Source organism: Leptonychotes weddellii, chromosome 2 (assembly GCF_054177405.1).
Source record: "Leptonychotes weddellii isolate Sample4059 chromosome 2, ASM5417740v2, whole genome shotgun sequence".
Lineage (NCBI taxonomy): Eukaryota > Metazoa > Chordata > Mammalia > Carnivora > Phocidae > Leptonychotes > Leptonychotes weddellii.
This window is the reverse complement of record NC_138370.1, coordinates 54600956-54616270: the sequence shown is the minus strand read 5'-3', so window position 1 is coordinate 54616270 and position 15315 is coordinate 54600956. Positions and strand designations below refer to the sequence as shown.

Sequence of the window (15315 nt, the reverse complement as noted above, 5' to 3'; positions counted from 1 at the left end):
CAGGTTTTAAAAAACTTTTTAGCCGGGCGCCTGGGTGGCTCAGATGGTTAAGCGTCTGCCTTCGGCTCAGGTCATGATCTCAGGGTCCTGGGATCGAGTCCCGCATCGGGCTCCCTGCTCCTTGGGAGCCTGCTTCTCCCTCTGCCTTTCTCTCTCGCTCTGTCTCTCATGATTTAAAAAAAAAAAAAAAAAAAAACTTTTTAGCCATTCTGGTAGTTGTATAATAGTATCTTAGTTTGATTTAATTTTGTACATCTTGATAACTAATGATGTGTAAGTATCTTTTTATGTGCTTATTGGTCATTTCTGTGTCTTTGATATGATGAAAAATCTGGTAAAATCTTTTGCCCTTTTTGGTATTAGGTTTTCTTCTTAAGTAGTAAGAAGTGTTTGTACATTCTGAATGCAAATCCTCTGTTAGTTATTTGTATTGTGAATATCTTCCCCCATTCTGTGCCTGAAATTTTTTTTTTTTTAAAGATTTTATTTATTTATTTATCAGAGAGAGAGAGAGAGCACAAGCAGGGGGAAGCGGCAGGCAGAGGGAGAAGCAGGCTCCCTCCTGAGCAGGGAGCCCGATGCGGGACTTGATCCCAGGACCCTGAGATCATGACCTGAGCCAAAGGCACAGGCTTAACCAACTGAGCCACCCAGGCGTCCCTGTGCCTGAAATTTTTTATTAAAAAGGCTTCATTTTATTTCTCCAGTTTTCTAGTTGTTTAAAGTGGGAGGATGAATCTGGTCTGCTTTGTTAGTCAGGGACAGTAGATTTTTTTTGTTCATTGCTGTATCTCTAGTGAGTAGCATAAAGTGTGGCAGAAACTAGCTGTCCAAAGGTGTTTTCTGAATTAATATTTAGAATACCAACAATAGAAATCATGTATTACCTAGACTGTTTCCTGAGAATAAATGAGTTCTTTTTCTTTATTATAATTCTTTTCAAATTATGAAAAATAAACATTCTGTTCTTGTTGAAGTTTAAAAGGTGACACTAGGGCATTTTGGTCTTGGTGGCCGCACTCTGTCTTCTAGAAGGTATTCATTACTCTTGTGCACAAGTATTACCCACCTGAACATTCATAATCCAATCAGACTTTTTTTGTGTTTTCAAAACTGATTTGATCTATTTAGTCATTAGTCACTGAAGACCTAAAGAAACGTTTCTAGTAACATTTTGTTCCAGTGATTTAAAAGAAAAGCATGGTGTTCAATGTTTCTGCACTAACAAAATTAATTTCATATGTATAAAAGAATGATCCTTGAATTAAGGTTCTGTGGGCAGTTTTTTTTGTTTTTGACAGATTTTTAAAATTTGTTTTGGAAATTTTCTAACACATTATGTACCTTTTTTCCCCAAGATTGAAGAATGAAAAGGCATTGCGTCTCAACCTTATTGGTAAGTAGATTTACTCATTTGACGCTCTGGCTAACCCCATGGTGAAGTTCTGCTCTGTGCCTATTTTTCTTTTGATTCTTCTAGGGAATTTTCTTTACTAGACTTAATTAAAACAAAACAAAGTAAAATCAGTCATTAGCTCTTAGATAGTGTTAATAATATCTAGCTCAGTTTTTCAGAAACTATTTAGTTTATATTTACCTACCTACCTACCTACATCTCTGTCTATCTATCTCTGAAGTTTAATTCTAGCTCCCTAACTCATTAGAATTAGGAAGGATTATGGTCTAAGTATTTTGGAAACAGCAGTTTATATTTAGTGATGTGGATACATGCATCGTCAGTCTGTATCTCAGTGTCACAGTTTTTTTTTGGGAGGGGGCGGATTTATTGTTAGTAAATTTTTACTTATAAGTCTGACTTCAAAATAGTGACTCTTAGGGGTGCCTGGGTGGCTCAGTTGGTTAAGTGTCTGCCTTTGGCTCAGGTCCTTATCTTAGGGTCCTGGGATGGAGCTCCATGTCAGGCTCTCTGCTCAGTGAGGAGTCTGCTTCTCCCTCTCCCTTGGTGCGTTCTCTCTCTCTCTTCGCTCTTTCTCAAATAAATAAATAAAATCTTAAAAAAAAAAAAATGACTCTTAGGCTTTATTTATTTGTTTGTTTGTTGTTCTGTTTTAATCTTAGGCTTTACTTGAACACCGATCTCTAATGCTTTCTCAGATAATAGAATAGTATTTCTAAGTAGGTCATCCATATCTGAGGTAGAGCCGTTTTTTGATCTGTAATATTGAGAAATCTAACTGCAAGAGACCCTGATGGTCAGATTTACTCTTTGCATAGTATCTGGCAGATCTTGCATGGTTAATGTATTTACTAATTTGAGGCCCTGGACAGGCCACTTAACCTTTCTCATGTGTGAATAGGGATAATAATGTACTAATCCTCATAGGATTGTAAAGCTCTTGACATAGAGCCTGCTGCTTATTAAATGTTCAGCAACGACCATCTTCGCCATTAGTCTAATCAAGTTTTCATTTTATTATTTTAGACAAGTGTTCTGTCTTTTGCTTTTTAAATACTTAGAACTTCATGTTCTGTTAATGTATTCTTTTTTTTTTTTAATGCATCCTTATCGGATAAGAATTACATACTGAAAGGCATCTCTGTCTCTTCCCCAAATTAAAATGTGACAATTTGATTTCTGACAGACTGGTTTAATTAGCTTTGAGCCCACGCAAGCCTTTATATTTAACATTGAAATAAATTTTGATAGTATTTTAAACACATTGATGTTGAAAATTATGATGAATACTCATTGCTTAAGTGATGATTTATGGTGTTAACCTATCTTTGTACTTTGTACTTGTTGTTATAGGTGAAAAACTGCAGTGGTTTCAAAGTCATCTTGATCCCCAAAAAGTAGGATATTCAAAGAGAGATGCTTGTGAATTAATTGAAAGGTAAACACTGGGTATGTTGTGAGCAAAGTGTCAGAAAAGGGAATTCTGCAACCTGGTTCTTCAAGAGACAGAGTTCTGTTCTGGATTTATAGAGGAGTAAATGGGCTTTGTTACCAAAAGGCTTTAGATTCACACCCTGGTTTAGCCACTCTAGTAGGTTTGTAAGGTTTCTGAGCCTCAGATTGTTACTTAACCCAGTTTCTTGGATCAGGAAAGGCTTCCTATGGAAATATCATCTAAACTGACTTCTGAAGCGTAAGGGTTAGCAGACTGAGGTAAAGTTAATTGAAGAGCTTTTAGGCAGAGATAACAGTATCAGAGGTATGAGTGACAGATTTAGTGATCTACCAAACATTAAATATAATCAAAATAATAGGTTCAAGGAGGGCATTGTGACAGGTACAGCTCACAGAAGACCTCAGGTATCACTGTAAGAGTTTGGACCTTTTCAAAGGACATTGGGAGCCACAAGAAGTTTTTTACAACAGGCACCTGAGATGATCATATTTAAACCTTAGAAATGTCACAGTCGTGAGAACGATGATGATGGCCTGAGGGCACATGGCTTTGGCCAGGACACTGTTGAGAGGCTGATGAAACAATCTAGGCAAGAGATGATGATGTTGGCCTCTGCATGGTTAGTAGCAGTATGGTGAAGAGAAATAAAGATTCCAGAAATATTAAGAAGGTAGAAAGTCTCAATCTTTAGTGAAAACTTAGATATGGCATTAAAGGGAGAAAGTGGAGTCAAGGAGGACGTGTACATTGTTCACATGAGCAAGTGGGTGGATGGTTGTACTATTTCCTAAGATAGAGAGCCAAAGAGATGGAACAGGTTTGGTGGGGGATGGGAGGGGACAGAGGTGAGCACAAGTTCACTTTTGAGGTGTTAAGCCTCCATGGGACATCCAAATGGAGATGTCCAGGAGGTGGTTGAATACGAGGATCCTGGAGTTTAGCAGATACTTGAATAGCAGGCAGTGATCTGATTGCTGAAATTTTGGACATGGTTGGGTTATCCAGGGACCGTCTGAAGTCTGAGGACACGAGGAACTCAGAAGAGTATAAAAATTTTAAGGATAGGCGAAGGCTGGGGTTTGTTTTAAATGGGGTAATGTAAGCCAAATGTAAGACTTGTAACTCATATTGCTTTCTTATTTCTCAGGTATTTAAATCGATTCAGCAGTGAACTAGAGCAGATTGAATTACATAACAGCATCAGAGACAGGCAGGGAAGGCGGCACTATTCCCGGGAGACAGTCATCAAGCAGACAATGGAGCGTGAACGACAACAGTATGAAGGATATGGCCTTGGTGTGTTCTCTGTGACTTTCTTTTTTTCTTTCTAAAATACATAGGCATATCAGGTTTCTAATTCATTTCAAAGATTTAATTTTATTTATTCTAAATATTTAGTTTAGTTTGAATTTCTTCTTTTGATTTCCTTTCTTTTGTGAGTATATCAAATAATTTTTTAATTCTTTTTTTTTTCTTACATTCTCAAAACTGTCACTTGTCATAGTGATGTATCTTTCCACCCTGACAGTAAAGTTTTCTTTTCCCTTCTGGCACATTCCTAATTTGCTTTATTGTGGAGTTATTACTTGCCCATCTGTAACTACATCAATGTTCCCTTAGAGTAGGTGCTGTGCCCTTCTTATCTTTCTAATTCTTGTAGGACCAATCTATAGTTGTTGCAGTTATTCTTGAGAAACTAGAAATCAAACATTCATTCTTAGCATTGTAGCATTTCTTACCATTCTTAAAGACAAGTATGTTGTTAGTTTATCAACATTATCTGAAGAAAAAGCACTTAGGATACTTAAGGCTTGCAAAGCCCACAAACAGGTGAGGATCCAGAGGCAACATGGCATGCAAATGGTATTTGATTGACTTCTTTATTGTCAGTCTAGGAAGTATCTGGCAATTTCACATGAAAAATGTAGATTTTGTGCTTTTTAAAAAAAATTCAAGTGGTCTGGCAACATAATCTGCCTGTAATGGAGTAACAGCTGTCCCTTTTAGACTTGATCATATATTTTCAAGTTTGCCATGGCCCTGAACATTACTTCACTCACATTCCATTTCTGGTCCATGTTATGGCATTTATGGTATGTGGATTTGCTTGATAAGTACAGTATAAATGAAATATTTAATAGCAAATTAAGTTATTTTTTATTATTATTATTTTTTAAAGATTTTATTTATTTATTTGACAGAGAGAGAGAGACACAACGAGAGAGGGAACACAAGCAGGGGAGTGGGAGAGGGAGAAGCAGGCTTCCCACTGAGCAAGGAGCCTGATGCGGGGCTCGATCCCAGGACCCTGGGATCATGACCTGAGCCAAAGGCAGACGCTTAATGACTGAGCCACCCAGGCACCCGCAAATTAAGTTTTTAAATTCTGATAATAAAAACACTGAAGTATTAGGACCCTAAAGGAAATATCTTGTGGGTAACTGTTGTGTTGGTCCCAGCCTATTGATGGCAATTCTATCAGCTAGAAATTCCTGAGGCACTCACCTGGGCCTCTAGTACTTGTGTTGAGCCCCCATAGGTATTTCCCCAAGTGGAGCCAATGTTGTGGCTGGTGCAGCCCTTGTGGTTCTTACTATGATTGTAGGATGCGTCTAGTAACAACCGTCAGGGAAATTTGAAAAAAAGAAAAGCCAAGATTTATTACTCACAAGGTCTAGAGGGTCCATAGCATGCCCAGGGCCACACAGGGGGGTCAAGGGTAGAGAGAGGAAGGGAGTATGGACTTGGGGCTCTACCTTTATTAGGGTCTGAAGGTGAGGTGCCTGGGGTTTCACATGTTCACTTTTTTTTTCCTGCTTATTTATTTATTTAATTTATATTATTATTATGTTATATCACCATACATTACATCATTAGTGTTTTGATATTGTTCCGTGATTCATTGTTTGTGTATAACCCCCAGTGCTCCATGCAGAACATGCCCTCTTTAATACCCATTACCGGGCTCACCCATCCCCCACCCCCCCGCCCCTCTAGAACCCCCAGTTTGTTTTTATTGGTGAATTAAAAACATAACTGGGAGTTAGGGCATGAGAAGGGAAAAGTGGGGTCACTTGAGTGGTGATTTAGTAGGTTACTAGGGCTTTCTAAAAGGGGACTTTGATGGGTGGGCATGGCCTGGGTTCTTATCTAGTTGTTTTGCTGGTAGTGTGTCAGACCCCTGGCAATATTTTTATTAGAGAAGGGTGTCTTTGATACGGATGTCTACACAGTCAAAAACTTCGTGTCAGGCACTTACACTGTGGTAACACGAGAGACCCTGAAGTAGTTGGTTGGCAGTTCCTCTTCATCATTTCTAGGAAGTGAGCTGCTTCACTGAAAAAAATAACAGAAAATAGCTGTAGCACTAGATAGGTATGATTTAAACCTTTAGAGCTTACTGTGTAACAGGACAAGTTATTTAACCCTCCCCCCCACTGGGTTTTGTTTTCTTCAATTTAAAAATTGAAATAAATAGTATACCTACTTCCCCAGTTGTTTAAAAGTTACATGAGGTTTCATTTATCAAAGTGCCTGACACAACCTAATACAAGGAGGTTCGGGGAGAGCTTCAAGCACTGCTGTCTGTGTCCCTTTCACTGAGTAGTCACCTTGTAAGAACGTAAAATTGCTTTATGCTCCTAGATCTCCCATCTCCTCCTGTTGCGTTTTCTCTGGAACCCACTTTAATTAGTTCTTGTCTCCGTCACCCAACAAATACTGGTCACTGATGACCTCTAAGTTGCTAAGGCGAACAGTTGCTATACTGGGTGTTGATTCTCAACTTTTCTGCGGCATTTGACACAGACGATCACTTCATTTTCTTGTCACACTTTTCATTTGGTAAAGAAGACCCAGCCCTTCCCTAATTTTCTTTCTAGTTCAGTTTTCTAAGTTGAATCCTCCTCCACTTTCACAAACTAAATATTGGCCAAGGTTCCCATCCTTGGGCTGCTTCTTGTTTTCTACGTATACCAATTCCTAGTTCATTTCACTCAGCCTGTGGTTTTAAATACCATTTACATGGTGATAACTTTGAAATTTGTATTTGTTGACCCTAACTTGTCCCTAGAACTCCAGACTTGCATTATCAAACTGGGGTTTCTCAGAATCTACTTGAATGTCTTCTAGGCATCTCAGACCTGACGTCCCAAAGCAAAGTCCAGCTTTTCTCCTAAAACTTGTTCCCACATGATCTGTATGTCAGACAGCAGCATCACCACCTGGCCAGTTGCTCAGGCCAGAAACCCGTAGTCACTTTCCTGCTCCATCCAGCTCGTCAGCAAAATGTATTTTGCATCTGAAATTTGTGCTGCTAACACCACCACCTCCCTAGTCCAAGCCACCATTGTGTCACCTGTTCCATTGTAACAGCCTCCCAGTTGGTCTCTGTGCAACTACTCTTTCCTCCTAGAGTCTGTTCACCACGTAGCTGGCAGATGAATTAACAGAGCATGGCCAAGGTCAAACATGTATTGGTGATTGAGCCAGCACAGAAACTCAGATCCAGCGTTCTTCCAGCTGTGCCACAGTGTTTCTTCCAGAGTCAGGGAGTGTGTCTGGTGAAAGGGTTGTGATCTCTGACAACTCCATAAGTGCCTCTTAACATAGGCAAATTGTTACCGAATTCTGCAGGTTCAGAGAAAACTGGATTCTGACACCTCTCCTTCCTCAACCCATGGTAGTATAACTACTTCTGACTCATTTTATTAGGATTTCTTTTTAAAAAATGGTGTTTAATTTATACCTTTTAAACACTTGACCCCCTCATACTCATATTTTCTGAAACTATAGTCATAATCAGCATATAGTTGTGTCAAGCCTTTTTATTTTATCTTTTTCATTCATTGATTCTGATTTTAATTAGTGTTTTATTGCATAGTCCTGTTTCAGTTTTTTATACATGCCATTTGTGTTTTACCAATAACTGTGATCGTGCATATTGGTTTATGGTAAACTTTCTAATCATAGTGAGGAACTGTTAAATACCTAGTTTATTAAAAATGGATTTAAGTTTTATTGAGTTGCTTTGAGCAGCTACTGATTATAGTTTGTTTAAAATTTTTTTCACATTTTGAATAATGTGATTTTTAAAAATATTAAAGAATACTTCTGTTTCTCAGATAAACTCTACCTTGCGAAGGTGAAGTATATGCTTGAAAAAAAAATTGTACTTTTCACCAAGAAAATATATTTAAAAATCTAGCCTATTATTTTAGGGGGTTGATCATTAGAAATTGCTATGTGCCTTTCATAGATTAAAAGGACAGGGTTTTATCTCATTAATAGGTTTATTTCATTTTACAGATTCTATGCTAGAATTTATTATTTAATAGCATTCCTCTTAAATCACATTCTTAAACTAAGCCCTTACTTTTCATATAGCATTATAGCAGTGCTTTGAAATTTTGTTTTGCTTGGATTTTCTTGCTGTCTGTCACTTATTCATCGTATCTGAGATAATAAACAAGAGAACTGTAAAATGTTGTGATTTAAAGAACACTGCTTAATAGATATAAATTATTTTCTTTCCCAGAGATTCCAGACATTGTAAATGCAGGTAATCTGAGAACTTTTAGGTAAGTCTGTCTCTCTCTATTATCCCTTGAGGCTGCATGTAAAATACATGAGACATAAACTTTCTTCCCTTTTGTACTTAGACATTAGAGCTAAAAAAACTCAGGGGTTTCTTTTAACCTTTTCTCTTTTATCAAAGTAAGACTTCCTAATTTGTGTTTATTTGGAACACGTGATGTGCACTGACATGATAGCGACATGGTGCCTTTAAATTCCTTAATATGATACTTAAAAGAACTTGGTCTCACTATTCCTCCCCAGTTCGTATTTTTTAAAAGATAAATTAACAGCAACAGGCTCAATGGCTCAGAGTTCTATCCCTAGACTGTTCACAGCACGCTCTTTTGGAAAAGATGGTTCCTGGGAAGTGATACCAGAGAAAAGGTTAAGTCGTCAAGAACTAGTTAGTTCAGTGGTTGAAAGATGATTTCTGTTGTAACAATAACATATTTTTGGTTACTGAAACTTTGACTTCCCACCAAGTGTGAAAGGTTAAATCGTTTCTGACTGCACTTTGGAGATTTGCGAGTACAATGTAGTTACTGCTTTTGAGGTTCTTGATACTATATGGCCTGATGGAGTGATCAGGTTAGGGAGAATAAACCAATGGCAGAGTCTCCTTGTCACTGCTGCCTAATAGTTGCCTGTACTGCGTTGGAAGTTTGGGATATGTGGGAATCTCTGTGCAGTTACTGCTGTTGTAGATTAATGAGAAGATGCAATATGTACGGACAATGCAAGCCTTCCTTCTTGGGACTTTTTTCCCTAATGCATATAGTGTTTGTTTCTAGGGCATTTGAATCTGCAATAAATGTATAAGCTTTGTTCTGCTGCTTTCAGAGTTTTAAATATTGACTGCTTCGCCGTCTTGCACCCCAGCAACCCTCTCTATGTACTCTCTCTTTTGTTTATTTAGGGAATGGGATTTCGATCTGAAGAAATTGCCAAACATTAAAATGAGAAAAATTTGTGCTAATGATGCAGTCCCCAAGAAGTGTAAGAAAAAAACTGTTACAGCTGTAGACAAAGATTTAGGGGAACTGGAACTAAAAGATGAATCAAGTGATTCAGATGAGGAAATGACAGCAGTGGCCTAATTGTCCTTTGCTTGTGGTGAAAGCAAATAATTGGAGAGCTTCAAGTTCTGTTTGACCTGATTATGGTAAATAACTGTCCAGATACAAGAATTTGGTATGAAACTTCTTTCATCATGAGAATCCCATTTGCAGTTTCAAAAACAGTGTTACGATTTTCATTTAAAAATGAATGTTGCTTTTCGTTTACATTCAGTTGCTAAAATAGATATAGTGAAATAAAAGCACAATCTAAGATCCATTTAATCTGAATTTCCCGGGCAGGGGGAGTGATATGAATGAGGACAGAAATGTTTTGATTTTTTTCCTCATGTTTACCTCGGATCACCTGATCTCACATTCTGGGGCTTGTATAGCAACGAGTTTGCTGTAAGGGTCCTATGGATACTTCTTGAGCAGTGATGATAGCTAAATTGGCTTTCAGTAATAGTGTTTCACTAATCTTCCTCTTAAACATAACACCTATTTTCTTTCCTTGTAAAATAAGGAAAATGTGATAGGGAATAAATATACACTGATAGATTGTATGTTATTTTTATTATCTTTAAGCCAGAGTTAAATGGTAAAGTAAAAAACTGGGGTCTATTTTCATGATGTTGGTCTCCCACACTTAATCTGTTATCTTTTGATCGAGGGGATAAATGATTTCAGGTAACTCTGTTTCTGTATTATTTTCTGCTTTCTCATGAAAAATGATAGGTTTTATTTGTGGAAACAACTAATGATTAGAGAATCAGTTATTGCAATTGTGTTATTTGTGTTATTTATTCTTCTAAGAGATAGGCTAAATGACATATAACTCAGTATTTCAAGTATCATGAAAGACATGGATGTGTTAGAATGTTGTTCTTCGTAGAACTCGTAAAAGGCAATTATCTTTTAGGCTGTTTTCTAAAGAATACAATGCAAATATATTTGAGTATTTTCAAGAAAAGAAATACAAAACATTAATGCTATAAGAGGTTAACTAGATATCAACTGTCTTATTAACAATTTATTTAAAATGTTACAGCTTTTTTATTATTGAAAATTAAGAATAAAATTTATTTTCATAATTTCATTTCTTAAAGTTCTAATTATTTCATTTTTTTCAGTGTTTTAACTGATGCTGATTTGCTTTAGTAATTTTCATAAAAATATGGCTTTATGGTTACAGAAGTTTCAGTCTCTTTAGTCATTAGAAAGTGTCCTTTTTTTTGTTTCAAAATGGCTATAAAAACTGAATTTTAAATTATAGTAAAAAGAATAGAAACTGTTTTATCCTGTCTGATATTTAAAAAGGCATACTGTTAGATAAATAAGAAAATGGCAGATCATCCTCCCCCTCAGACATTTGTTCCTAGTTTTCCCTGTACCATCAAAGCAAAAAAAGACAACAGGCACACTGCTTGGAACTAGAATAGGTAGATACTTGTTGAATGAATGAATTTACTTTACCATTTAGGATAATAATTATAATTCATAATCACATTTTATTATATATCATTAAATAATGTGGCAGTAACAGTCATAATTTGTTGTTAAAATAATGCTTTTAAGTGATATCCTTAATCATTGTCTGTAGAACATGTTTTTTCTGCAATGATAACTTGTGCTGCCTTATCTAGATTCTTTTCTGGTCAGTAGTATGTCTTTGTAAGATAGCTTCTGCAGTCTGTGGCCACGGAACAGAGTAAAAGCAACTCACTTGGTTGGCAGTTCTGTGCAAACCGGGGGCTGGTGAACTTTTTTTGTAAAGAGCTAGATAGTAAATATTTTAGTTATTGCAGCCCAAATGGCAGTTTCTGTTGCATATTTGTGTGTGTGTATGTGTGTGTGTGTGTGCATTTTACCACCCTTTACAAATGTAAAGATCATTCTTAGTTCATGGCCATACACAGAATAGGCCGCAGGCTGGGCTTGGCCTGCTTGCCATCATTTGCCAACAAGCTGAACTTGCATGGATATGGGCTAATTGTACATTTCTAAGCTCAAAGCACCTAACTCTGACACTGGTGATCTCTTTCCTAATACCTTAGTCACTTCTTTGCCTCACCGACATAGACCATAAGCATCTCTTTAGGATTCTGTTCACCTCAAATAGAAGCTTTTTCTACTCCTATATCCCTTGTGCTACTGGAGCAGGAGATTAGATAGGTGTCCTCTTTGCTCTACCACCACTTCCTCTTAGTTCTTTTAAGTTCTGCCATTGTCTCCCTTTCCTTGTTATTTCACCTCCCAGAAGAACCTTCTGCCCATTCCACGACTTTGGCTCTTGGCTCAGTTTTCTTCTCTCCTATTTCAATCATGTTACTGATTCCAGAAGCCTTGTGGATAACAAATCTAACATGGTGACCTTTACCTTTCCCAGTCTTTTTCTCCATCCCATCAGAGGCCTACCCGTGGTCACACCCAGATCCTTATCAGCTCCTGAAACTCCTGTAAACTTGACGGACTCTTCTGTTCTCCATTCACTATCTCCCATCCCCTTCCATTGCTGAAGTTCCACACTTTGACCTCATTTCTTTCATTGTGCACCACCTATCTCCTGTTTTCAATTATTGCTTCAGATTTTGTTGAGATTCAGATTTAATTGCCTCCCTGCATATGCCCTGAATCCCTCTGCCCCGGGCTGCATAGTATTCCTCTTTAAAAACTCAAACTGAAAAACACTTAGTTATCTGTCTCCTTCATACCTGTTGTTCCCAAGCAGCTCAGCGTTGCTGGAGAATATCAGACAGCATGTCAGGCATTCACGTTTGCACATCGCAAGTGGATTCTCAGTACTGATGAGCAATTTTACTGTGTTCCTGTAATAAGTTCCCTTTCTAACTTTGAGATAATTCTTTCACTACCTTTTTCCACATGTTCTAGCTCATCTTTAATATTTGCCTCTTTGACATTCATCTGTTCACTTTATATGCATCATTGAGAAAATACAAACTGTCATTTTCTTTTCTTTCGATTTTGTGAATGTAGTCGCTTTTCTTCTTTCAAAGGCAAATACTCCTGCTTGTGTTCTGGATCTCACTCCCTACTGTCTCCTGAGGAACCTTGAATCTCTCCCAAGTTTTTCACCTAATTTCTCAAGCCAGAAAACTGCCTGTAAATCATCCTTGATTCTTCTCTTTCTCTTTTCTACACCCTCCCCAATCTAATTTAATTAGTGAGTATTTCTGGTTCTATTTCCAAAAAGAGAGTCAAATCAGTCCATGTCAGGCCATCTCCATGTCTTGCCTGTGCTGTGTCCATTTGCTTCCTCACTCGCCCTCGTGCCACCATTCTTGGTCCTGGGAATCCGTTCTCCAGAGTTGCTCATGAATTTTTGGAAATGTACACTAAAATATGCTCCTCCTCTGTTCATATTGTTACAGTATCATTCTGTCACGTTCTTCATGGTGTGTTTATTTGATGGGTATAATTTTGTATCTAACCACTTTTTTTTTGAGATTTTATTTTTTAGAGCAGTTTTAAGTTCACTTCAAAATTGAGAGGAAGGTAAAGAGATTCTACCCCCTGCCCCCACACATGCATAGCTTCGCCCGTTACTGACATCCCCCACCAGAGTGGCATATTTATTACAGTTGCTGAACTTACACTGATAATCTGTCACATTTCGAATGAAATTCACATTCCCTACCGTGGCCAAAGAGGCCTGAAATGATTTGATTCCTGACTGCTTCTCCAACCTCAGCTTGGCTTACTGTACTTCAGATCGCAGGCCTTCCGTCCATTCCTAGCATGGCCAAGCTAGTTTCTATGGTGGAGCAGCTCTGCTGGCACCCTGATGACCTTGTGTTTGTCCACGTAGGCCAGGCTTGGTTCAGGCTGACCTGAGCCTTAGAATGAATGCCCTATGAGCTTCCTGGAACACAAGGATATGGGACCTGCAGGAACTACCGAGGGCCACTTCACATTTGCCTCCCTATCTTTCCAGGAGGACATGTGAGACAGTTTGTCCTTGCCTCTGGATTTTGATGAAGTATGAGACCATTCCATTGTGAGGCCCTTTAGGGTGTAGCTGCAGGCCACAGACTTGCTTAGCTGCAACGGGGAATCAGCATCTCAGCACCAGGGTGCCCCGCTCCTTATGTTGCATTATCATATCTTTGATCTATCATGCCTTCTTTTTGTGTCTTCCCTTGGGACAAGACTCACGGGGGGCTGGCAGTTTGCCTTTCTTTTGCTATCTCTGTAAGTAATAAACTGTCAGACTCTAACAAGGGTTTGTTCTTTCCTTAGTAGCTGAATCTTGCCACTTGCCACTAAGGAGTTTGGTTACTGTTCCCTCTGCCTGCATCGCCCTGTCCCTGAGTTAAAGTATTTCCTTGTTAATCACCTCTTTATTCCTTTCTATAATGTCAGGGTTGGTCAGTCTATGTTGGCTTTAATGTAATATGAATATGTTCAGACCCTGCTTAAAAACACAGACCATTATAAAATCTTAAGAACCCAAGCATTTTTGAATGTTGCAGATACATATCTGCAGAAATCCTGGTAAATTAGCCAAAGAGTATAGAAACCATAACAAAAGTTTAGGTCACTTGTTTAATATACAAAGTCTCTCTTTCACAGATAATTATTTTCCTTAATTTGTCTTAGTACACATTATTCACAAAACAGTAAGTTGTTAATGCAAGAGAATTAGGTAAAACCAAAAAAGTACAAATGCTCAATCTCAAAAATTGCACACAGTTAAAATAGTTTTTCCTTGTTTGTTTAAACGCAATCTCCAATTTCAAAATGGGCTTTCTTCAGATTTGGAGGAAACACTGCAGCCCAAAATAACAGTACTTCCTTTGAGCTGTATTGATATGTAAAATAGCACCTTTGGGCTGACCTAAGGAAAGAAAAAAGGTTTTTCATCTTTCTTAGTTAAAGTTAAGTCCTATACAATTATAACATAACAACTACAATAATGATAGTAAGTTTAAAGAGCTCTACTTTGTTCCAAAATACTCACTGGCAAGGTAAGGAAAGGTAAACTGTCAGGTGAATGCAGTAATCTTTTCCATCTCACCCCCTTGACAATTAGAGTGTCTTAATGATGTCATTGCTCTAATGAGCTAATTTTCCAGCCAAACAATAGATTAGTTTTAGGGGTATCTAAGGACCTTTTGCAAAACAAGATAAATTCGGCTGTCTGGGACAGTAATCACATGTAATAGCAGCTCAGAGTGAGATTTAATCCTGGGACATTTTGAGAGACTCCTTCAGTATATACCTATCTTCAGTTTCTTCATTGCTGTATCCCAGGTTTATTGGATCATTTTTGCTTTGATTTTTTTTTTTTTTTCATTTTTGTTTTGCTTGTGTTTGTTCTTAAGCTTAATTGCCTTTTGGACTTCACTTTAAAGAAAAAAACACTGGGATTTCATTCCTTTACCGTTCAGTCTTTGATACAATGAAAGTGAGAGTTCTTTTAAAAATTAACGGCATAAATGTCTGTGGTTTATGGTATTGGTACTACCAGATGCATGATTATAAAAAGCCAGGGTTTTTAACAGAATTGCGTTGTTCATTCTTCGATTTCAGTCCTTTGATTCATTTCCATTTTACTTCTTACGTGAGCAGGTAAACATGCTTCAAAAAGAATTGTCCTTCTGGAGAGTAGTTTTTGAAGGGTATGTCCAGTCCACAAAAGTATTGTCACAAAGCCAAATCCTTTCATTGAAAGGGCAGTTGCCGCACAAATAGGAAAGAAAATCAGTATTAGGTTTTAAATGCACATCATTATTTCCAATGGTTTGAACCACAAACAGCCATTGCAGGAAAACTTTCTATAAAAGATT

The 15315-nt window shown here is 37.7% G+C and overlaps 1 protein-coding gene across 1 annotated transcript in view; it reads left to right on the top strand.

The window, feature by feature from the left end:
• The window catches only part of TMA16 (translation machinery associated 16 homolog), a 30241-nt gene extending 15374 nt beyond the window's left edge, over positions 1-14867 (top strand). The window contains exons 3-7 of the mRNA XM_081811305.1: positions 1359-1396; positions 2771-2855; positions 4021-4169; positions 8410-8452; positions 9367-14867. Coding sequence (XP_081667431.1) covers positions 1359-1396; positions 2771-2855; positions 4021-4169; positions 8410-8452; positions 9367-9547 — 496 coding nt within the window. The 3' untranslated portion in view covers positions 9548-14867. The remainder of the gene's footprint in view (positions 1-1358; positions 1397-2770; positions 2856-4020; positions 4170-8409; positions 8453-9366) is intronic.
• The last annotated feature ends 448 nt before the right edge of the window (positions 14868-15315 follow it).